Raw genomic sequence first — 23,694 nt, forward strand, 5'->3', positions numbered from 1 at the left:
ATGTGTGCCAGCTTTCTGTGGATTGGTGCAGGCCTAGAAGACTCCTAGGAGAGTCCTGGCTAGTGGAGTGACCCTAGTACAGCGGTGCATCCTTGCAGGTCATGGAAACCTTCAGAGAAGGGGGCTAGGATCCTGCTCTATTTACATGTAGCGCTTCCACTTAAGGCTTATCCTTAAGACTACCAGTCTCCTCTTTTCTTGCAGTTAAAATTCCACCGGCCACAGCCCCACACATGGCTCAAGGAAATTGCTTCATTAGGATAAAACTCCATGGCACAGGTTTCATCTCTAAAGGAGGCCTGGTGGTATAGTGGCTCCAAGTTGGACTGCTGATCACAAGGTCAGCAGTTAGAAACCACCAGCCACCTCCAAGGGAAAAAGATGGCATTTTCTGCTCCCGTAGAGAGTTCCAGTCTCATAAACTCATAGGGGCAGTTTCCCCTGTCCTGTAGGGTCACTGTGAGTCAGAATTGACTCCGTGGCAGTGAGAGGCTTTTGGGTTTTGGTTAAGAAGTTAGTCTATTTAAATGTACAGTCAGATCTCTGTCATTCTACTGCCATTTCCAAGCAGAGACCTAGCCCAAGCCAAGCACAGCTTTGGTCAGTTTTGACAGGCGAAAATGGAAGATATAAGGTGATGCCTTGAACAAGGATGGTTGCCCTCAAGTAGTAGCTGCCGAGAGCCTGGAAACCAGATCAGGAGTCACTCTGGGAGACTTGGACTTTATTATTTAGAGTTTAATTGTGAAGGTGCAGTACCAGCGGTCACTCTGTGGAAGACAGCAGGGTCAAGGTTTGGACTGCAGTGCCTCCTGAGGGAGCAAGTGTTAGTTCTGTATGAGATGGGGAAGGGCCGTAGGGCATCCATGAGCTAGGCCCAGGAGTGCCCTGTTGGCTGTGGGCTTCCTGGGAACTGCTCCTGCAAGGTCATCCTGTGATCACTGCCTAGAAACAGCTTTGGTAATGAGGCGTTAAGGGAGATCAGCTCTGGCCCAAGGCCTCAAAATAGTCAGGGGTGCCATGGATGGGATATGTAGGGGTGCTTGTTTACCCAAGGAGGGGTGAGAAATGTTGGTAACCAATTTGATGGTGAGAATATGGTGGGATGGAGATCGCAATGTGGATGGTGAAGTTGTCTAACTAGCCCATCGGAAACAGGGTAGCTAGGAGCCAAAGCTATCACCCCAGCTTTAGTGGATTATAAAGGTACAAGAGCAGGTATTATATAGGCAAGTACTTCTCTGACTCACCTTTGTGTTCTATGCAATGCCAACTTTAGTCTACACACAAATTAATCAACGACGCTGCAATAATCAACATATATTTTATTATAGGCTTAAAATGTAGACGACGGATTGGGGAATCAAGGAAACAGTATACACTGAGCACAAAGGCAGAAGTTACAATACCAAGAGAATTCCAACATCGTTGGCAAGCATCTCTCTGGCTGCAGGGGTAGACGATTACACTTTCTCCCTTAGTCTGCCTGGATTCTTGTAGGAATGACATGGCACAGGGCAGAGAGGAGTCAAAGGATGTCAACAAGGGGCGGGGGTGGGGGTGGGGTGGGGGGTGGGGGAAGAGGGGTTACAAACAGTGATGGGCTACTGAACTGACTCAGCAAGAATCCCTGATTTTCAGTGTCTGCAAATTTCCATGGTATAAATACTCCCTTCATAGCCAATTTAAAGGATGGTAGTATTTAATAGTTACATTGCAAAACTCTTGGAAATTTAACCATCAGCGCTCATGAGCTTGTGCTAGCAAACTCCAGCACACCACTGCTTGAAACACAATTGTTATCAATACCACCAAGAGTCTATAAATATACAAATAATGCAATGATAATTTCCTGAGAAAATAGCTAAATGTAGGAAAGCAAATCACCCAACTCGTTTCCCCTACAGCTCCTGTCTTTTAAAAAAAAATTATTCAGGAACAGCCAGTTAGCTTTTTCCTGCACAATTTTTGTCACATACAATACAAATATTTTAAGTTAGATTTATATGTGATGATATTCATTATCATGGCACAGTTTTTCACAAATACAAAGGTTTTTAATTGGAGATATATATTATATATTTAAAAACAGGCCCTCACAAGCAGCGAATGTAACACTCCAAAACTTTAGCAGACTTTCATTGAATTGAGTGCTAGCCACTAATTTTACAAGTTACCACATTTCCTTGAGTGAGCCCTGAGCAGCATTGTAGAGCTCCCTTCTCCAGGAAGGGAAAGAACTGGAAGTCTCTGGAAAGGAAAGTTCCTTGTGATCTTCCTCTGGCTGCCTGGGGCACAGGAGGAATGCGCCTCCTGAAAACTGATTCTGCTAAACTTCCTAGATATCTAATTTCATAGCAGAATGACCGACTCTAAAGCCAACACACCTTGATACAGTTGAAAGTGCTGTGTCTGTTAATCGCCCGCTCTGAATTGAGGTAGTTACGTATACGCTATCTCCATATTCGTCTTGGTAAAAGTGTACCCAAAATACCTAACCCATTGACTTCTTCACATGGATACAGGAAAACACTTTTCCAACTGTGGAGAGACAGCTGAAACTACAAAATGATTGCATCACATGACACTAATTTCTGTGCTTAATCCCAATGATTACTAATGATCCCTCTTTCCATATCATCGTCCATGTTAACACACCCAAAGTTCTCATGAAGCCCTCATGAAGGTTCAGAATGCCTTCATCATCCTAATTGGTTTTATCAATCCTGAATCCAGAATATGATGAAATGAAGGGAAAATCCAGATAAAGGATATTCCATTCCACCTGTACCCACAAGTCCCATGGGCTCCATGGAGCGCCCCTGACCCGCTAGTAGTACTACAGCTAAAGAAGGGGGGTGGTGCCATATCTGTGACCACACTGCCAGTCTGATTACTTTTCATGAGGATGGTTTCACAAAGAATGAAGTTTGAGAAAAATGTAGTGAAGCAGCCCAAGAACGTGAGAAGAAGGCAAGTTTACGCAGCAGGACTCGGTTTTACATAGTAGGCACGTCTCCTGTGAGAATGTGACTTCACTGTCCAACCAGGGCTTCCAGGATTGGACAAAGGCTCTTGGGGAGCTTCTCCCCTCTAGTCACTCTTGGTCTAATGTTCATTTCCTCCTAGATTAGCCAGATGTCTGTGCGGAGCCAGCGTCAGGAAGAACCACGTGTCTTAGGCCTGTCCTCTGAGTCTTTTTCAGTGAACCAAGAGCAATGAAGAGTCACCATACAGAGGGGGTCTACCTGTGTTAATCCCTTTACGTAGACACCAGGCATTGAAACGCTGCCCTTTGGCATCCCCGAATGTGCTAAGGAGAATGAGGGACCAACTGAAGTTACTGGGAGATGAAGTGGGGATTTGCTAGCCATATGACCCCCCAGTGTGTATCCGTTTCTATGACCTGGTATTTATGGTTGAATCTCAAGGCTATTGAGTCTCCAGCATGTAATTCATAAGCTCCTCCCACATTTTGAGCTGTAGAGTTGTCTTTGAGCGCTTGTATGACGACGTTGTTTTTGAGTAGCTGCACTTCAAATGGAGCTGTGCCCTTGTACGTTGTATTAGGCACCACAAGGCTATAAATGATATAGAAGCCACTCTGGTGAATTTTCACCTTCCAATCATCTGACCCATGCGTCTCCAATTCCACACAAAGGGGACCAGAAGGTGTTATTTTCCACTCTGAACGTAGTGGTCCTATAAGACAAAATGGGAAATATACTTATTCAATGATTTCGTCTTCTGGATCAGAGAGAGTTGGTTCGTTCTTTATCTGGCTACAGCGTGCCCTCCAACTCTAAGCGTGGGTTCCTTGTTTATGGAGCCCTGGTGGTGCCACGGGTGATCCATCCATTTGAGAACCAAAAGGTTTATTGATCAAACTCACCAGCTTTGAGAAAAAGGAAGTATTCAACTTCCATAAAGATTGACTGCCCACATAGGAAATGCTACAGAGAAGTTCTACTCTCCTTATAGAGCACTGATATTTGTATTTGAAAATCATTGTTTCAAATGAGCTGCAAATCCTGAGTATCGCTTGCTTGGGAAGCTCAGAAATAGATCAGTGAGTTTTTAGGCGGCACGCTAAATAAAATTTAAAGAGAAGAAAAGGATGGAAGGGAAAGATGGGGAGGACTCAGATACACACTCTGTTCTGAGATAGGCAGAATTCACAATACTGGGAACATTTACATGCTTTTTCTCTGTGAATATTATTTATTTTTGTATTCCCTCCTCAGTGAGACCTTTGCTAACAATCTGCCACTCCGTCTTTTTACCCTGCTTCAAGTGTCGCCCTCTAGCCTACTATAAACTTGTTTGTCTTTTTGTTTATTGTTTATTTTATAGCCACTTGAATATAATCTCTTGGAAGCTAAGGACATAGCTTTCTCATTTAACACTGTATCCTGAGAATCTACAAGAGTGCCTGGTGCCTAGTGTGGGCTCAATAAATATCACTTACTTGAAGAAGATATCCTTATGTCTGAACTAGTTCCATGGTGTCTAAATTGTGAATTTTCTCAGCAGTTCATAAGTATGTATCTCTGTAGATCTGATGGGATCTACCTAAATTCCTCCAAATATTTGCAACTATAAATTAATAAGCTACAAATGGACGTTGCTTGACTATTTCAATAGGTTTCTTCTGTGTGGCACCTTTGTTTAGGTGCTCAGTTGTTATTCAAAAAGTCAGCTGTTTGAACCCACTAGCCTCCACTAGCCACTCTGCAAGAGAAAGACCTTCTGTGGCAGTTATATTCTGTTCTATAGGGTTAGGATGAGTAAGATTCATAATGTCAATAGGCTTGATTTGGGGTTTACCTTAATGTAATACTGTCACAGGCAGTGAGTCTAGGGTTGAAATTCATAAGTTCCTCCCATATTTTGAGCTGTAGAGTTGTCTTTGAGCGTTTGAGCCACTTATTTCACAGTTTACGTGGACTTTAACTACGTTTCTGTTAATTGCTTGGTTTTGCAAAGTAGTATGATTTCAGCCTTCCCTTCCCCTTAAAGGATATTAACCATCCAAATAATTACCTGGATTGTTTCTAATTCCCCATAATTTCTTTGTTATATGTAGCAAGGTATTTGTCTCATCATTTTAAAAGCAACCCTGAGAAGCAAAATATCCTGGAAGAAATAATACTTCATTTTAAATTCTAATCCCTAAGTCTAATCCCTACATGAATGACTGATGTGGAAAGGAGATTCTGAAGATGAGTGAGGGAGAGATCTCTGAAAGGAGAGATGATATTTTCATGTATCTTTAATGAACCCAGGAGATGTCTTACTGCATGACATGTGAGAAGCAAAAGGCAAATCTCTAGGGGGGGGGGGGGAAGGTCATTGCTTCCCCTATTTAAAGAAATCACATAAAGACTAGTACCATGTAAGCTTCTCAGCTTTCATCACATCAAGGAACCGTTTCAAGCATATGATGGTGAGTCCCATTCCATGAACTAGAACGTACCCACATGCACGTAACAGACAAGGAAGAGACAAGTAAAAAGGATTCTCACAAAACAGGGAAGCTTGACTATTTGAGTTGTTTGGGTTCACTCTAGAAACTTCTATTCTCACCAGAAAACTGTGTTTTTTGTCTATAAATCTAGAGACTTTCTATTCCTAGCAGAAACGTGTGTGTTTAGTCTGGAATGTATAAGTAATGTAAACATATTTACCTAAAGATTTTTGTGTGTTCTAAGACATGTTCTAAGGTTCAGTGGACTTGGAACCTTTAGCATGTTTTCTATGCAAAATCAAGGTGTCATTAAGACAAAGTGAGTCGGAAGCTCGTAGCGGAAGAGGAAGAAGAGGAGGGAGGAGCCATTTTCCTAAACCTCAATATCATTCTCTACACATTTGTGAACCAGAGAAGCGTCTCCACACTTAATCGACTAGGCATTAGCAGGGCCGGGGATGTGGAAGTGTGCCAGAGAAGAAGATCGTGAGCATCTCAGCCTTGTCCTTATTATGATACAGACTTAAAAGTTGAGTCTTAGATCTCAGACATTCCCAGTCTTATGAGCGTGGTGAAAAATAGACTTTGAATGTAAGCTTCAATAGGTCGTGAGCTTTTCTATCTCATTCACTTCTGTAACCCCAGTTCTTAGATTACTGCCTGGCAGAGAATGCCAAACCCAAACTAATGAGCTGATTTCAACTCCTACACGCCCTAAATAGGGTTTCCCAGACTTGATAAATCTCTACCGGAGCAGAAAGCCTCATTCTTCTCACAGGATACACATAGGTATACATAGAAGCCCGAGAATGAGCAAAAGAGAATACAGGCTTTCTTGTTAACCTTCGAGCTTTATTCCTTGTACCCCAAACTAAGAAAAATCAAAAGGGAAGCACACAAGAAAGGTTACTCACCAAACTTTGCTATACAGGGCACATTGGCAGTCTGCTGGGGAGAGAGAAAAGAGAAATTGGTCAGGATGATGGCAGCGTCATTTCTTTGTTGATTGGTTTATTCAGAGCTTCAAATTCCTAAAGTCGATGACTCCTCTGGAGTTCTTTAACAACCCTGGCCTCTTAGCTTTGCAGAAAGTGTAGATTGAGGGGGAGAAGAAACAATCATGAGTTTGTTAGGGGATATTAAGTTTGTGATGGTTACCAGGTTCTAGGGAGAGATATATGAATGATGTTGAAATTGAAGGAGTTATAGAACCAGAAATGTAGGGATCTCCAGTTTATTTCAGATGCGTTTAAGACATACAAATCGTGAGATATAGAGTCAGAGAGTGTTGAAGGAGAGCAGTGGGTTACTGGAACACTGCATTTTTCAGAGGTTGAGGAGATGACCCACAGAAGGAGACTGAGCAGGATCAGCCAGTGAGCCCGAAAGGATACCGGAAGAGGGTGGTAATTGGCATCCAAGAGAAGAAAGTGGTTAGTGAAGGGGAGTGATCAGTTGTCCAAATGCTTTGGAAACTCTCAAATAAAATAGGGACAGAGAATAAACTGAGGGATTTGCAATAAGGTGGCCATTGATTGGCCTTATTAATAAGACTAGTTTCTGTGGTGTGATGAGGACAAAGCTTAATTAGAGTGGGTCTAAGGGTGAATGGGGAAGATTAATTGGGAACTTTTCTTGCTGGGGAAGGGGAAACAGTATAAAATTTGAGTCGAATCTGGAGAGGGATGAGAAGTAAAAGGGATTTGGAGGTGTTGTATGTTTGCTTTTGCTTGATTTAAAATGATGGAAATGGCAACATGTTGAGGTGAATACTCGTAAGTGGGGAGGCAGGAGGGCATTTAAGAGAACACTTAAAAGATAAAGGGAATTGTTGGAGCCTTAGGTAGGCAAGAGAAGGTGGATTCTGGAATACAGGTGGCCTTGCGCAGGTGTATGGACTAAAGACTCCCTTAAGTTCAATTTTATTATCTATAAAATGAAGGAAATAATAGTAACAATAGAAGTTTGTTATTGGGCTAAATCAGATCATTATTTGAAGAGCTTTTCCCAGATATCTCTCAGGAGCTGCTCAATAAGCATTAGCTAAATTGATAAAGAAACTAATGACGGTGAAGAAGCCCACAAAAATTAAACACATAGATTCCTAACACTATACTCGCAATATGGGTGAGAGGAGGGTGGAGAGAATAATTTTTGGTCCTTGCTACACAAGAAATTTAAAATTCTTCAAAGCATGATTATACATATGAAACAATTAGATGGTGCCAAAGTGCATGTCACAGATAGTATCTGTATCATCTGCTATCATTTATAATGAGTGTGCAGAGAAACCCAAGGCCACAGACACATTATTCATCAGGGCCACAAATTCCAGCTACTGTCCTGTGGGCTGCTTTAGGCCTATTTATTCACTACCATAGAGGCAACTCCCCCTGCTAGCTACCTATTAAAAACCAAAACCCCAAACACTTTCATTGAGTTGATACTAACTCATGCTTAGGGCTATAAAAATTCTAACTCATGCTTAGGGCTATAAAAATTCAAACTCATGCTTAGGGCTATAAAAATCCTCAATGTGTTAGTCTTTAGTTATTGTCACAAATGAAAGTCAATTTAATCATAAAAACCATCAAGTTGGTGTCTCTTGGTTGAAGAAGTGAAGCAGATGAAGAATACTCATATTTTTTAAATCTTTAAAAACGTTCATTGTCGTGTCATTAATACGAATGGTCCAAATATTAATCTATACCATCTAACAAGAGCCACTATGTACCAGACTCTGGGCTGTTCCATTAATGCACACAGTAACTATAACCACACTCCTTTGGCAGGTGAAGGAATGAGAACGAGCATAGTACATAGGTTGCCAAAGATCACGTAGCTGATAAGAAGCCAAGCCAAGACCCAAACCAACCTGTCTGACTCAATCATCTAACCACTACCACTCTGTGGGGGAGTTCTATTTATCATTCTAGTGATGTTTGAAAGGAGTAAACACCCCTATTTTTAAAAATATGAAAGAAGATTTCCAATTTAGTTCAGTTCATTCTTTCTTAGACAAGTCAGTCTCTTGTAACCCCATTTAATTCAAGCCAAGGATCACGTAATTAAATTGAAAACCCCCCAAACACAAGTCTCCCTTGAAACCAACCCCAAACAAATCATCACTTTGAAATAGAATCTGCTCTTCTTCAAGTGCAACTTCAACTTCATTTCATGCAGCAAAGGCTCCCCTGGAAATTGCTTTTCTTAGAGATACTGCCTGTGAGATTATTTTTTATTAATAAAGGAACAAAAATTCCTCAAACTTCTAACCTATCCCTTCAGTTGAATGTCTTCTAAAAGAAGGAAAACAAAAAGGAAGGACGTTTTCCCAAAGAATGTTTGTGTTGGTTTAGAAAGACGCTTACCTTCCTGGTTTAAACTTCTTAAATTAGTTTAAGAAATCTAGAACATTTATAGGTAAAGATAGAGTGGAGACCAAATCAACATAAAGCTCCAGAGTTCACGCATGTTGGTGCATTGTAAGGAAGTGGCCACCTCACAATGAGCCACCACTTTCAGACTGCTCAATGCACAAGCATCTCTGTGGCCACCAGGCAAGGGGAAGAAGCGCAGGCAAGTGGGAATCTCAGCGCAAAGCTGACCAAGCCCCGGGCCCTTTCTCAGAGAAACTACAGTCTCCACGTCTCCTTTCTGGACAAAGCCCTGAGTAACTCTGAAACTCCTCCGCATCTAGACCAAGCTCGGGACTGTACCGTTAGAGAGAGAGCCTGTCCTTGAGAAGGTGTACGTTCTCTAGGAGGAGTCCAGGATCAATTCTAGGAAGAGGTTCTAGAAGCCTCTGGCTTTATCGGACTTCTTCTCTCCCATTCCAGGGGCCAGGTGTGCCCTTCAAAAAGGCGTTTTCCTTATTTGTGCGCTGGTTTCTTCGTCGGATGACAGAACCGATGAGCCCCATCTGCATACCATGCTTGGCCACGCCATCTGGCTAGCAAAATGGGAGTAGCTTTCAAAGGGAAAGGTCACCTCCAAGTTTAAGTGACTACTGTTTTCGCCCTTCGAAACATTCAAAATCTCTAGCAATTATTTTTCTTCTGCTCAAAACTCAGTGCTGCAGAAAGCTCATGCTTAAGTTATATGCTATATTCTCTTTGGATACATAATTTATCACTGAATTTTATAGCTGGAAGAGACATTATGATAAATACATCCATTCCCCCACTGTCATGTTTCAGATGAAGAGATCTGCAAACAGAAAAATGGAATGACATCGAGTTTCTTCATCTGAATGCATTCCTTGAGAAAGCAGAGGTACGATTCATAATGATACTGTGTCACACCTTCACACCTGTACATTTACAGTGCATAACCAAATGGGCTATTGGGTGAAACTGTGGCTGAAGCCCCACTTGACCTAACTAAATTAAGGCCAACCTCCAGAGGGTATGACTTCCTTCTGCATCTTTTCTTTTCCCATCATTTCATTGGGGACACTTACAGCTCTTATAACATTCCATTCATCAATTGAATCAAGCATATTTGTACATATGTTGCCATCATCATTTCCAAGACATTTTCTGCTTGAGCCCTTGATATAAGCTCCTGTTTTCTTAACTGCTTTTAAATATCTTAAGTGGTAGTACCATGTCTTTGAAGCCTTCACTGGCTTCCATGATCACCGATTTCATACCATTGGACGTTTTTCTTTAAGTGGGTTCATAAATGGGAAAAACCGCCAAATTAAATATAGCAGTCCTTAACTTCCTCTTGGTCAGTGCTATGTTTTCAACAGGAAGAAAACTTCTAATATGAACCTAATTTATCTTCATTTCCAATATCCAACCCCTTTCTCTAGGTCCAAACTTGGGCTGGAGTTCCATGGGAAATTCCTGAGAAATGTCCGGGATTCCCAAATAGGAATGAGTTTCCTCCTTCCTCCATGAAGCCTTCCTAGATTACTCTATTCCAAAATCATTACTCCCTCTTTGAAATTCCTAAGTCAGTTACGTGGTGTACAATACTGAGATGAATTATTGATCACTGTATTTTATAACTGAAAGGGACAGTATAATAAGTTTATTCCCCAGCACCAACTTTTTTTCAGATGAAGAAACAGGTAACCAGAAAAATTAATTGTTTCCTCAATTTCATAAACTGATTTTTGGAAGACTTGGAGTCAGATGTCAGATATTACTAGTCCTAGTTCAGTTACTCTTTCCTCCTCAAATGATACAATGACCATGTATCACTTAATTTACTTTGTCTTCCATTATTATCTCTCTATGTCTTGCTCTTCAAAGTCTGACTTGCTTGCATGTTTGACACCTTTTCCTCCCCCCAACAGTATTTAGCTCCAGAGAATATGCTACAGGCATTTATGAATGGACAGATTCAAGAAAGTCATCCCCTCTAATGGAGGTCTTATAACTGACTTCTCGTTCTTCCTGATTCCCTCTCTCTCAGAATGCTTAGATCAGCCTCAGAAGCTATAGTCTATGATAATATTGACATCAACTTTACATGATTTCTGTCCCTATCTGTCTTCCCTCCAACCAGCTAGAGCAGTACTGAGTGACAATTATAACAACAAAAGAAAACCAAAACACAAGAACAAAGAATTATACTAAGTAACAACCTTATGCACTACGTCTCCTTACCTTTACTGTGGTGACAGTAAAGATGAGCATAATGCTGATGCAGAGGCCAAGCACCAGGAGCATAGTCACGTAGGGGATCCACGGGTTCCAGGGTGCTCTCCGAGCTTTGTGTGGGCTTGGATGGTCTGAGGACATAGTCTCCAAGTGACTCAAGCTCATTTTCGGGAGATAGTCACGAGTGATGGGTGAATGAAGCCACACGTTGTGTTTTGTAGCATTATGGTAATTAGTAGTGGGTGTAATAGGTGGAGCTTTCCTCTGACACTGTGTTGGAAAACGATACTTCTAGGCTAAGCGCTGACCTCATTTGGAGGCTGGCCAACTGAGAGAAACGGGAAGAGAGGGAATGCCAATAAAAACACACACAATAAAAGAACCCGAGGAAGTTATCAAAGTGAAACAATGAATGAAACAGCCCCTTTCCTGAAGCCAGAGGAAGTGCCTGGAGCTCAATAGCCTCAGGTCTGGGCATCATTCCGAATGAATTTCCAGAGGAGAAAGGGACATTGTACAAGAAATTAAATCCAACATGAATTCCTAGCACACTCTGGGTATAAAACACATGGCGAGTAAAAGAATGTCAGGCTGGAGAACCAAGAACATGGTTTGGAAAACTTAAAGAGCTTCCTCAATTTCTAGGTTATAAAATGTGTTCATTCGAAAGTCTTCTCTAGAAAACAGCAAGTGCCTTACTAGAATTTAATAAAAATGTATAAATATAATGAACTCAATTTTCTTCTGTCTCACAACTTTAAAAACTTGAAAAAATCCATTATTTGTAACACAGAAGGGCATTTTTCTGCACCTTGTCCCAGGCCTGAGCTTCTACTTTCTTCTAAAAGTGTTGAGATTTATCCCTAGCACCAAAAATGCTGATTTACTGCAAAATTTAGGAAGTCCTTGTGGTTCATGACTCATGGGATCACCATCAACCTCCTCCTACACCAGCCCACACTGACTCCTCTAAAGTTTTCATCTGTTTAATCAAAGAGTAATATGTGATAAAAATAGTTATAGATTGCTTTATTGTAATACTTCTTAGATCACATGAATGCTAGCAGCAATATTTTTAAAATCTTTTACCATGAATTACACCATTATTAATTACATTATTAGTAATTGAACAGAAGCTTTTGAAAAACTCTTATCCTGCCTGGGTTTGGATTTACGGCAGGTCTGATCCCATGGGCCTCTCTCAGTGCCCCAGGCCAAAGCGTACTGCAGCCCCGGACCGTTGCCGGGCTTTGCCGGGCTTTCCCAGTGGGCTTCCGCACTGAAGGGGGTGCACCGTGAAAACAACAGCAACAAACTCTTATCCTTTTTTGAATTACTACTTCATTCTCCAAAAAAATTATTGATACAGGTTCACAAATACTACTTACTGCAATTCTGTAGCTAAAACTCCGGAAAATTTGACAAAATCAGCTGCTATAAAATCTTTGGCCACTATACTTGTGTACGTTTCTTTTCTCAACACCTGTTTCAAATTCCATTGCACTGGCGACGTAATGACACTATCAATAGAAGTGCCTTATGCCTCAGGGAGATAACTGCTACTGCTCTTTAACATAAAACGATGTCCCTAAAGCGAATTAGAGACATATATAAACGATAGTGACATGAATGGATTTGGGGCTTGCTCTTAATTCGAGTCCCAATCTAAGAACAATGAGTTCATATGACATATCCCTGTTGGATATACACCCTCCTGAAGAGAGCACTGAAGATATGGGTGCTACAGCAGTGTGGTGAAGAACCGAGACGGAGCCCAGCTATCAGAAAGAATAGCAAGTGGGGCCCTAAAGACTCCTCTTAAAAGCAGCAGCCATCAAATGGAGGCCTCCACGAAGTCCACATGGAAAAAAGACACCACCCGTGGGACCCAGGATTGCAAACAATATCATCTAAATCTGAAGTGGGGAATGATATCAGAGCTTAAATTGTGAACACCTGGTTTGCAGAAAGGTATTGACTACAGGAGAAGCCCAATCTCCACTTTCAGGATTCACACATAGATTCAGCCTCTGATGAATGCTCTCTGATCATAATTGAGGGACATGAATAGCCTTAATATCAGACAGAGAGCGTTGTAAAGATGATTATCATAGGTTAACATTTCATATCTTATTCCATCTCGCTTTTGACCCATTTAAAAAATGTTCTAGGTTTTAATATTTTCTCTTTTGTTTTGTGATAGAGGTTTTTCTCTATCTAATTATTGTTAGTTTCTCTTGTTTTCTTTTTTTTCTGTTATTGAATGGTTTTCAGCATATGAAATCCAAGCGAGCAGCTGGATTAATGGTTTCTTGGGGGTGTGGCAGGGAGGCGGGGTGGGTGGAAATGAGAAAGTATTGACAATGAGTTCAAGAGAACAGGAAATGTTCTAAAGTTGGTTGTGGTAATAATTATGCAACTCTCCTTATTGTGATTGACTTGTGGACTTGTATGATATGTGTCAATAAAACTGTTTTTAAAAAACCAAGAGCAGCCAAGAAAGCAAGAGCAGGTACTTGAAGCAAGTGCAGATAAAACCATGTAACTTGAAGTGTCATTTTGATTGAATCAAAATGAAAGTTCTGACAGGAACACATTTGAAGATTCAAATTCGAAGAGTAAGTTAGCATGTGAGTTTTAGCCTTTTCATTATACTGATACCTGTAAGCTACAAGATCTAAACTATGAATATGTTTGTTGTTAGAACTAGATAGCAGGATGTGTTTTATTAAAAATCATAAATTTCTGTTGAGTTATTGGAAAAAGTTATAGACAGTGTCAGTTCCTCTAACAGCATCATGTGGTTCAGTTTGGACCCCCTTGGTCCCGTTAGTAACACGACTGTCTCTAGATCCATTTCTCGGCCGGTTAGAGTGCAATTCACTGTTTTACCGTTTGCTAGAATGCCAGCATCACATGCTAGAAAGAGAATGACTCTAAATCAGAGAGATCTGACCATGGAGCCCAGTGCCACCCAGGTCCTTTCTCTGTGGCCTCACAATGTTCCCTGACTTCTCTGACATTCAATTTCCTTAGCTATAAAATGGAGAAATGAAACTTTCCATGTAATGATGCGCTTGTGAGCGTTAAGTACATGTGAAAATTTTAGCTCGTACCAGTTGTTCGCTACGTGTTCACTTATCTCTCTGGCCCCTTAGAGCTTTTGTGAAGATTGAATCCAATAGGAAATCCTAGCTCGGAAGGATTCGTTAAAAACCATAATGCAGGGTAATTCAAATAAGGTGGTTTAAATAAAAGGAGGAAAAACTCAAAAGCATTTTGAAGAATGTCTTTGTTTTAATCAAAGGAAGAGGCCAATAGTTCTGAGTGTAAAAACAATGGCTAGAGGTGCATTGTCCTGATTTAGAAACGAGGTAATTGAGTATACGAGAGGTCAAGGGGCACCCCTAACCACTCCTCACTGGTCAGTGCGAGAGTGGGCGCTCAGCCCAAGGACGCTGTTCTGCAGTCCCAGAATCTCCTCTTGGCGCCACATTGCTGGCAGCCGTATTTCTCACCTGTCACAGTTTGACTTCACCTGATTGTACTTTGATCTGCAGACTATCTCTGAAGAGTCAAATGAGAATAATTTTTCAATAAAGCCATGGTTTTCTGTCCCTGTAGGGTAGCTGCTGTGACGCAGAGCTCAATAGTGAGCTCACCTAAATGAAGAATAACGTCGTGTTCCCATCGATTTTTATACGTGGGCCATATATGGACCACGGATATACAAGCACCCAGTTTAAGACTGACCACAGTCAGACTATTTCCTTCCTGTTTCGCTGGTCTACTCTGTCTCCTTGCCAAGTCTTAAATGATACTACCCTGCTTACTCACTTCCATAAACATTTATCCAAATGAAGACCTATTCCAAATAACACCGAGTTCTCCTTTGGTTTTTAACCCCATGCTAGGTTCGGGGATATCCTATATTTATCATTTTGACCTTATAAAAGTATTTTAAAAATGATAATGCGGTTGCTTAAGGGGAAGAAAGTGCAGGGTTCTGAAATGAAGATCCTTCAAGTTAAGACAGGTGGAAGCGGGAGGGAGTTTTTGAAATTCTAGAGCAATGAGTCACACAATTTGTACATCTTTGCTGTAAGCTATTAGGATTTCATGTGGCATCTTAGGACATTACAAGAGGTAAATCCCTGTCCCAGATACTTGGAAGGATATATATATTTTCAATTAAATTCAACTAGCAAACCTAGGCTATCTGCTGCATGCTCGCCACTTGGTTAAGAGTAACTGGGGGTCAAAATGCACATAGTGAGAGTTGTGAAGAAATATGTCATCGAATTAAACGAAAGCTTATTAAAAAGGACAGATGCCCCAAATATATACTAAAGGGCAGGGCCTCAAGGAACAGAAAGCTCTAGAAAAGTTGAAAAAGTAGAACAGATGAGTTAAAGTTGTGAAGCACAGGCCCATGAGCCTGCTGAAATTGTGTGTCCAGATAGAACCCCTTCATTAGGGACTGGCTGACAGCAGGGCAGAGGGGCCCAGCGGAGGGGCAAAAACAGAGGCAACTGGCACATGCAGTGCCCCGCACTTCTGGAAGCGGCAGAAGTGAAAATGAACTTAATTCAAAATAAACATGGAAATAAACCGTTTCAGAAAAAAAAGTGAAGTCTGTATTTTCCTATTAATACGAAAGCAGCAAGATGTACTTGAGAAATTATAACTTTATTATTATTACCTTAATCCAGAATAAATGATTTATACATCAACGTTCCTACAAAATCCTGCTTTCTTCCATTCATACTCCTTTCTTGGGAGAAGGACGTCCAGCCAGAGTGCTCCTTAGAAGAAAGGATGGCAAGCCTTCCTCTTACACACTTTGGACATGTTGGTAGGAGAGACCACTCCCTGGAGGAGGACATCCTTCTGGGAAAGGGGAGGGGCAGTGAACAAGAGAATAGCCCTCAATGAGATGGACTGACACAGTGGCCACAACAGTGGGCCCAGGCATAGGAACAAGGATGGCACAGAACCGTGTAATGTTTTATTCTGGTGTGCACAGGGTCACAACAGAACTGGCTCTATGGTACCTAGCAAGAAGAACATACTCTTTACCACATCCCCCTTACACATCTGTGAGTTTTTCCTTGCAATCGTTTTTGGTGTGGAATATTCACTCAGAAATGTCCAGTATTCATGTCAGAATTAAATAAGGAATGCTATACATTTGATTTGCCTATACTGTGACTACCATAGTACTCCTTGCTAGAAGATGCTAGATAGATGGATGGGTAGATGGATAGATCTATCTATAGAGAGATAGATAGATAGATAGATAGATAGATAGATAGATAGATAGATAGATAGATAGAGTGAAAGCCAATCTCATTGCCACCGAGTCAATTCTGACTCATGGTGACCCTATAGAGCTAAGTAGAACTACCCTTTATACTTTCAAGACTAAATCTTTGTAGGATCAGTCAGCCTGCTCTTGCTCATTCAACGTGGCTGGTGAGTGTCAACTGCCCAAGCTGTGGTTAGCAACCAAACAGTCCGTGCACTGTGCCACCAGGGGTCCAAACATAGACCTTTATGAAAGGAACAAGAGTATCTATTCAAAGTAAAGAGAAGACGTACAGTTCAGTAAAGAGATTATGAACATAGGTAGGTATACGTACACACACAGGTGTGCCCCACTTTTAAAAAGTTGTCTTTATAGCCCTTCACTTTTATTTCTTGAAAAAACGAAGTGAGTACCTGTTCTCATGAGCTGAAAGAAAAGATTTTGGCTTTTAAGCAAACGAGATTTCAGAGTTTGTCTGGTAGTGAGCAATGGCTCACCACAGAGGCAGGGTGCTCCTCAGCGTCTTAGCAACACCAAGCTTCCTGCCCGGGAACTGCCCTCAACATCTCGCCATCCAGACCCCATCCCTCTGCATGGTGTCTGTGAACACAGCATGGTGGTGTCATTTGGGAGTTATATGTTTTTTAGTATGATTTGGTGGCATATCGACTTAGGTGTTGGCCCAGTAACCACAAGGTCAGTAGTTTGAAATGCAGGTCTACTACTCCCATAGCGAGTTAGACTCTAGCCCGTCCTCCAGGCTGCCTGCGAGTCAGATTGGACTTGATGACAGTGAGTCGGGTTGTGAGCTGGAACGACTGCCACGACTAAGTATGTTCTCAAAGTTTCCTGCATTTGTTAGGTAGTAGTAGTGGAGGAAGTTGGGGATACATTTCCCTTTTATCCACTACTTGGTCTCTCCATTTAGCAAGATGCTGAATGCTCCCCCTCGAAACCACTCCCCACACCAGCTCCAGGGAGAACAGACGGCTCGTTCAGTGCATCAGCACTCCACCAGGACATGTGTTCTTAGAGACGTTTTCTCTCCCGGTTTTCCATTTTTAGCACTGCACTTGCACCATTCCATTTAGACATTCAGGTTTCGATGACACAAGGATAGATTTGTTGGTTTTGGCACTGGAAACAAATGAGTAAAGGAAGATTTTACCTTTCTTATAATGAAATGCTTTCTATACAAAGCGGATGGTCGTTTTATTTCCCTTGTTTATTTAGAAAGCATTATTGAATGCTTTCTTTGTGTTCAGTACAATGTTAGGAGCTTGAATACTGATAGATAAGGGTCAGCCCCTATCATCATTTTTTGTTGTTGTTTGCTTCATTTACTTGTGTGTAAATAGGTCACGGTGAAAAGACAAATAAGCAAGGTGGCAATAGGGTGAGCATCAAATACCTGAATGCTCAGGAGAAGGGAAAGTTTTTGGAGGAGGCAGCATCTACGCTTAGAAATGAAGTTTGAAGAAAGATTTGCTTACTGAAAGCATCTTCATAATAACATATTCCATTAAGGCAATGAATTACTATTCAGTTAACTCCTTACTACTCAGTTAACTATTCACTTAAGATAGAATAAATTATTCAGGCATGTACATATGTAAATATATTTATATATTTGGATGTGGAAATAGATCAATATGCATATATGTATAGATTTAGTATTAAGGTAGCAGATGGACATTAGGCCTCCATTCAAGTACTCCCTGAATGCAAGAATATTTTGTTCTATTAAACTGGCATTCCATTATGCTCACCTTCCCAACACAATCGCTGGACAAAGCGGGTGCATAAGCAAATATGAAGAAAGCTGATGGTTCCTGGCTATCAAAAGATAGAGCATCTGTGGTCGTAAAGACTTGAAGGTAAACAATTGGCCATGTAGCTCAGAAGCAACAAAGCCCACATGGAGGAAGCACACCAGCCTGTGTCCTTATGAGGTGCTGAATGTATCAGTTATTAGGCATCAAAGAACAAAAAATCATATCATTGTGAATGAGGAGGAGTGCAGAACAGAGACCCAAAGCCCATCTGTAGGCGATTGGACACCCCCTTACTGAAGGGTTGCAGGGAGGAGACTAGCCAGTCAGGGTGTGATGTAGCAACAATGAAACATATAACTTTCCTCTAGTTCCTAAATACTTCCTCTCCCTACCCCACTATGATGATACCAATTCTACCTTACAAATCTGGCTAGACCAGAGCATGTACACTGGTACAGATAGGAACTGGAAACACAGGGAATCCAGGGTGGATGATCCCTTCAGGACCAGTGGTGAGAGTGGCGATACCAGGAGGGTGGAGGGAGGGTGGGGTGGAAAGGGGAAACCGATTACAAGGATCTACATATAACCTCTTTCCTGGGGGGATGGACAACAGAAAAGTGGGTGAGGGGAGATGTCGGACGATGCAAGATGTGGCAAAATAATAATTTATAAAGTATCAAGTGTTCATGAGGGAGGGGGAAGTAGGGAGGAAGGGAGAAAATGAGGAGCTGATGCCAGTGCTTAAGTGGAGAGCAAATGTTTTGAGAATGATGAGGACAATGAAAGTAAAAATGTGCTTTACACAATTGATGTATGTGTGGATTGTGATAAGAGTTATAGGAACCCCTAATAAAATGATTTTAAAAATAAAAATTAAAGGATGAGATAAATTAAAAATTGTTTTCTTAAAAAAGATCAAATAAATGAATTACTGAATAATATATAAGTATATATATATATATGTGTGTGTGCGTTTGCATTTATATAGATGCCTCAATTGTTGTGTGCCATCAAGTCACTTCTAACTTCTAGTGACTCTATATGACAGAGCAGAACTTCCCCACTGAGTTTCCCAGGCTGTAATCTTTACAAGAGCAGATTGGCAGGTCTTTTCTCTTACAGAACCCATTGCTGGATTTGAACTGCCAACCTTTCCATCAGCAGCCAAACACTTTAATCATTGGCCCTCCAGGACCCCGTCTGGTGCAAACAGTTAGGTACCCAACTACTAACTGAAAAGTTGGCAGTTCTAACCCACTAATGGTACCTTGGAAGAAAGACTTGGCAGTCTGCTTCTGAAAGACCACAGCTTTGAAACCCACATGAAGCATTGTACTACTGGGCATCTCATGGGTTCACTATGAGTTGGAATCAACATGTTGGCAACGGAATCTGGTGCTACTTATATACAGACAATACTAAATTTTATACTATGTATACTACACAATATCGTGATGTTTCCAGTACTGGTGGCATGGTGGGTTATGAGTTGGGCTGCTAACTGCAAGGCCAGAAGTTCATGTCCATCAGCTGTTCCTCAGGAGAAAGATGAGGCTTCCTAATTCTGTAAATATTTACAGTCTTGGAAATCCACAGGGGCAGCTCTACTCTGACCTATAGGGTCAGTATCAGTCAGAATTAATTCAATGATGGTTATATTTTGGTGTGTTGTTTTGTTTCTCAGCTCAGGCCCTTTACTAGGCAATAGTTAAATAAAGAGGTGGAACATAAGGTCTCTGATCCCAAGGAAGTCATTGTCCAGTTCTTATCTGTTCTCTTCTATTCAAGCTTTCCAAAATTGTATTGAAGATGTGAATTTTTAAACACTAATATACTCTGGATGACTTCAGGTAACTTCACACTTCAGGTAAAAACTGGCAAAACATCTAGAGTTGATTAGGCCAAACTACTTGTTAATCCAGTTTTGTGACTCTAGCCCTGACTACAGTAAGATGTTCACTTTAAAAAGGATATCTCAGCATCCAATGCCAATGGAAAAACCTGAGTCACAGAGAGAATTGTGGAATGCTCCCGGAAACGGTGCCAACTGACGGTAACAGGCAATTTCCATTTGCTAAATAAAGAGCAAACAACCCCAGGAGTTAATTCCATATGAAAAGTATGCTTAGGTAAGGCCCAACTGTTTCAAGTCTTGCTTCCAGCACCAAGCCCAAGGGAAATCTCTTTGGAAGTGATGCTATTCTCCTCTCCCCACGTACACAGCCTCCTGCAACCCCTCCCAGCCCCTATCCCACTGATTCCAAATTCATGTCAGGCGACCATCGCTCTGAATGCAACACCACAGTGATGGGTAATTTTAAATATCAATCACAAAAAGAAGATAGCAAGTGATGGAAAGTAACAATAAGGGAACAACTATATATTACAACTGCTCTCTTCCAAGCCCTGTTTAAAGAATAACTTGTACATACATGATTTTATTTATTTAATCCTCACAACATTGCAAAGTGTTATTAGCTCTGTCCTGCCAATGAGAACATGGAGATTAAGAGATGTTAACAATGTACTCAGAGTCACACATTGGTAAAATTAAAATCCAGATCTGCTTAGCTCCCAAACTGAAGTTCCCCATTGGCTCTGATGCAGACCTGAATATTGATTGGAGTTTGGCTTGGGTGGGGAAAATATTTTCAAGTTAAAAATAATTTAAAATATTAAAGATGTGCCCTACTTCTGAGTGTGGCATTTACCAGTGTTTTTCTCGTGGGAAACATTCTTACTAAATAAATTTACCTTTTTATAGCAGGTATAATTTTTGTTTGTTTTATTTAGTTTTTCCTTAAATATCATATGCTTCCTTATTTGCTTTCTCAATCTCCAAATGATTCAGGTTTCCTGATGGAAACAGTTTTAAATCAAATTTAAATTAAGATGAATATCCTGAGTGCACTGGAAATACCAAACTATTCCTAGCCACAAATGTTTCCCATAGCTTTAATTGTTGTTGACAGAAAGTGATGCCAATTTCAGAGAAAGGGACAAAAAGTTTTATACCTCAGTACTGTTTATATATCATCCACTCATTTTTAATTTTACCTATCACATCGATTTAAGAGGGTAACAATAAGACGATTTATAAGCAAACAGAATTTGAGGAAGTATCAACTTTTCAGTAGCTGTAGATTCAGTAGAATTGTAGCCACCAAATGGAGAAGTTAATAAAACCAATCAAACAAACTAAACTCACTGCCACTTGGTCAATTTCAACTCTTATTGACCCTCTAGGACAGATTAGAACTGCCCCTGCTGGTTTCCAAGACTACAATGCTTTATACAATTGGGGAAGCAGGTGGTAAATTCTTTTCTTTTAAAAAATTTTTAAAAACCAGTTTTATAGGGGCATAATCCACAATCACATCAATCACTAGTACAATCAATTTTAGAATAGCTCCTCTCCTTTTTGTACTCATTGTTATTAGGTCCCCAATTCCCTCCAACCTCCCCTGGCTTACCCCCAAGCAACCCTCTAGAAGAGTAGAAAACCTCATCTTTCTCCAATGGAGCAGCTGGTAGTTTCGAACTACTAACCTTGCAGTCCATTGTGTAAGTATTATGTCTTTTTAGAGAAGTTAATAGTGGTCGTTTATTATAGAAGAAAGTGGAGGCCTCAGTTTAAAGGGAAGGGAGGTAGTGTGGTAGTCACCTCATCTGGTGCCAATTTAAGGATGAAGAGTGTAGGGGTGGAGTGTAGGCTGTCAATCTGGAGATAGCCAATGGGACTTCTGGGGACATGGCCTTTTCCTGAGAATTCTGGGAAATCTGGGACTTCCTCCTTGGATGTGAGAGACATTTCTCTGTCTGCCACTCCTGGAAGACATTGCAGAAGACAAGTCACATGGATGCAACCAGACCTCGGAAGCTGGAGAAGCCACAGAGGGACCCCTGCCAGCACTGAGATGCTTACAACGCCACTGGACCCAAAGACTTTCTACCCACTGGCCTGTGATCATCCTGCATTTGGCTTCATTGCATGTGTTTCATGAGTCTGAAGAGGACTTTATAGATTGGTATGAGACACATGGGCTAATATCAGACTTAGGTCCTTGGACTGGACTGGGTTGGGATGTTTTCTTAATGTAAAAATTACTCTTTCTTGTGCACGCGTGTGCCCATGGATTTGTTTCTCCAATCTACCCGGGCTGACACAGATAGAAAGGAATTGTGGCGTGGACAATGGCAGACGATCTCAGCCAGCACCAGGAGAGTCAGTCATGAGTTAAGCTGGAAGCACAAAAGTGGATGTGCCAATTCCATTAACGGGGATAACATCAACAGTACCTGCAGCAGGTAACATCTGATGAGCAGCTTCTCTCTGTCAAGTAGGAGATGGTCTACAAGAAACAGACTTGACTCCGATGGTTTGCATAGCAAATGTGTCAGAACATTTTTGGCTCAAAGCAGAAAATACATAAATTATCGCCATTAATTATATTTACCATGGACACATAAACATGTTTACCAGTGAATGGAGCTTCAAAAGAGTAAATGACATGGACTATTGAAATAGGCTAAAGCCAGGATCTGAGGTTTGGCTCCATCTCGCCCATTTTCTAAGTTGAACCTGCCTTCATTTATATCAGTCTCAGAAAAATGGCTGAGAACTAGTGGACATGGGCGGGAGAGACCGTCTTAATTGTAGGGCCCAAGATGTGAAATAGGATTTTGAGGAAGTGGAAAGGACCACAAGGTGGTATACTGGTGAGGTGAGAAACACCCAGTGATGGGAGCCACTGTTTGAAGGTCTAGGTTTGATTCTTTCCACTAAGTGGCCATAATTCTTTGGACATTCATTTCTTCCTTTGTAAAAGGATGTAGGAGAACGTGTACAGCAAAGTCTAAAGCTCCATACCAGTGTCTCTGCTGACATTGCTAGTGAACTAGACACTGGATATTTCACCTCTAATTTCATTTTTTAATATAAATCCAAAGATATTGATACTTTTTCCCCCTAGGCAACCCCCCACATCCCTACACATGTACATCATTATGTGAATTATAGTATTGAACTTAAATGGAATTTTAAAGTAGTCAAATATTTGTGTGTTTAGTTAGCGGCTGAATACTTCCCCGAAGAAATTGGCAGAGCTTTCTGAATATTTGTTAAGTCTAAACTATGTGTGTCCAGATAAGCGCCTTCGGATGTTTGTTGTTCATCTTGTAATAATAGAAGGCAGAATCTGGGTGTGTCTACTGTAACTAGCCTTCTCATTTTACCAGTGACATAACTATGGGTGGAGAGCGCTATCCATCAAGATTCTTGATGAAGAACTACGATTCTGCTAGGTAATTCAGTATTTGTTTAGAAATACTTTAGAAATGGTTACTCTAACACCCACCTAGTAATTGATAAGAATTCTGTCACATACCAAATGGACACGTATAACAAGTTTGGGCAACAACAACTACATACTTTGGAAAGTAGGGTGAGTACCAGGGGGAAATGGTAGCAGAAAAGATGGTACACTTTAAAAACTGCATTTCTTTAGGACAAAAGAAAAATGAATT

The 23,694-nt window shown here is 41.0% G+C and overlaps 1 protein-coding gene and 1 pseudogene across 2 annotated transcripts; one reads left to right on the forward strand and one right to left on the reverse strand.

Moving 5' to 3' along the window:
• Positions 1 to 1,336: 1,336 nt before the first annotated feature.
• On the reverse strand, positions 1,337 to 11,380 carry TNFSF18 (TNF superfamily member 18). 2 transcript variants are annotated; one of them, XM_075540479.1, is made up of 3 exons: positions 11,089 to 11,380; positions 6,382 to 6,412; positions 1,337 to 3,702 (listed from the first exon to the last, which is right to left on the reverse strand). In XM_075540479.1, the coding sequence occupies exons 1-3, from the start codon at positions 11,245 to 11,247 to the stop codon at positions 3,341 to 3,343; spliced, it is 552 nt and encodes a 183-aa protein (XP_075396594.1). In that variant the 5' UTR covers positions 11,248 to 11,380; the 3' UTR covers positions 1,337 to 3,340. The 2 variants fall into 2 exon arrangements, with proteins under 2 accessions (XP_075396594.1, XP_075396593.1); XM_075540478.1 differs by having other exon boundaries at positions 6,382 to 6,415.
• An 859-nt stretch (positions 11,381 to 12,239) lies between these two features.
• On the forward strand, positions 12,240 to 12,380 carry LOC142437750 (small nucleolar RNA SNORA42/SNORA80 family; annotated as a pseudogene).
• Positions 12,381 to 23,694: the final 11,314 nt, after the last annotated feature.

The sequence above is a fragment of the Tenrec ecaudatus genome, chromosome 1 (genome assembly GCF_050624435.1).
Source record: "Tenrec ecaudatus isolate mTenEca1 chromosome 1, mTenEca1.hap1, whole genome shotgun sequence".
Classification (NCBI taxonomy): domain Eukaryota; kingdom Metazoa; phylum Chordata; class Mammalia; order Afrosoricida; family Tenrecidae; genus Tenrec; species Tenrec ecaudatus.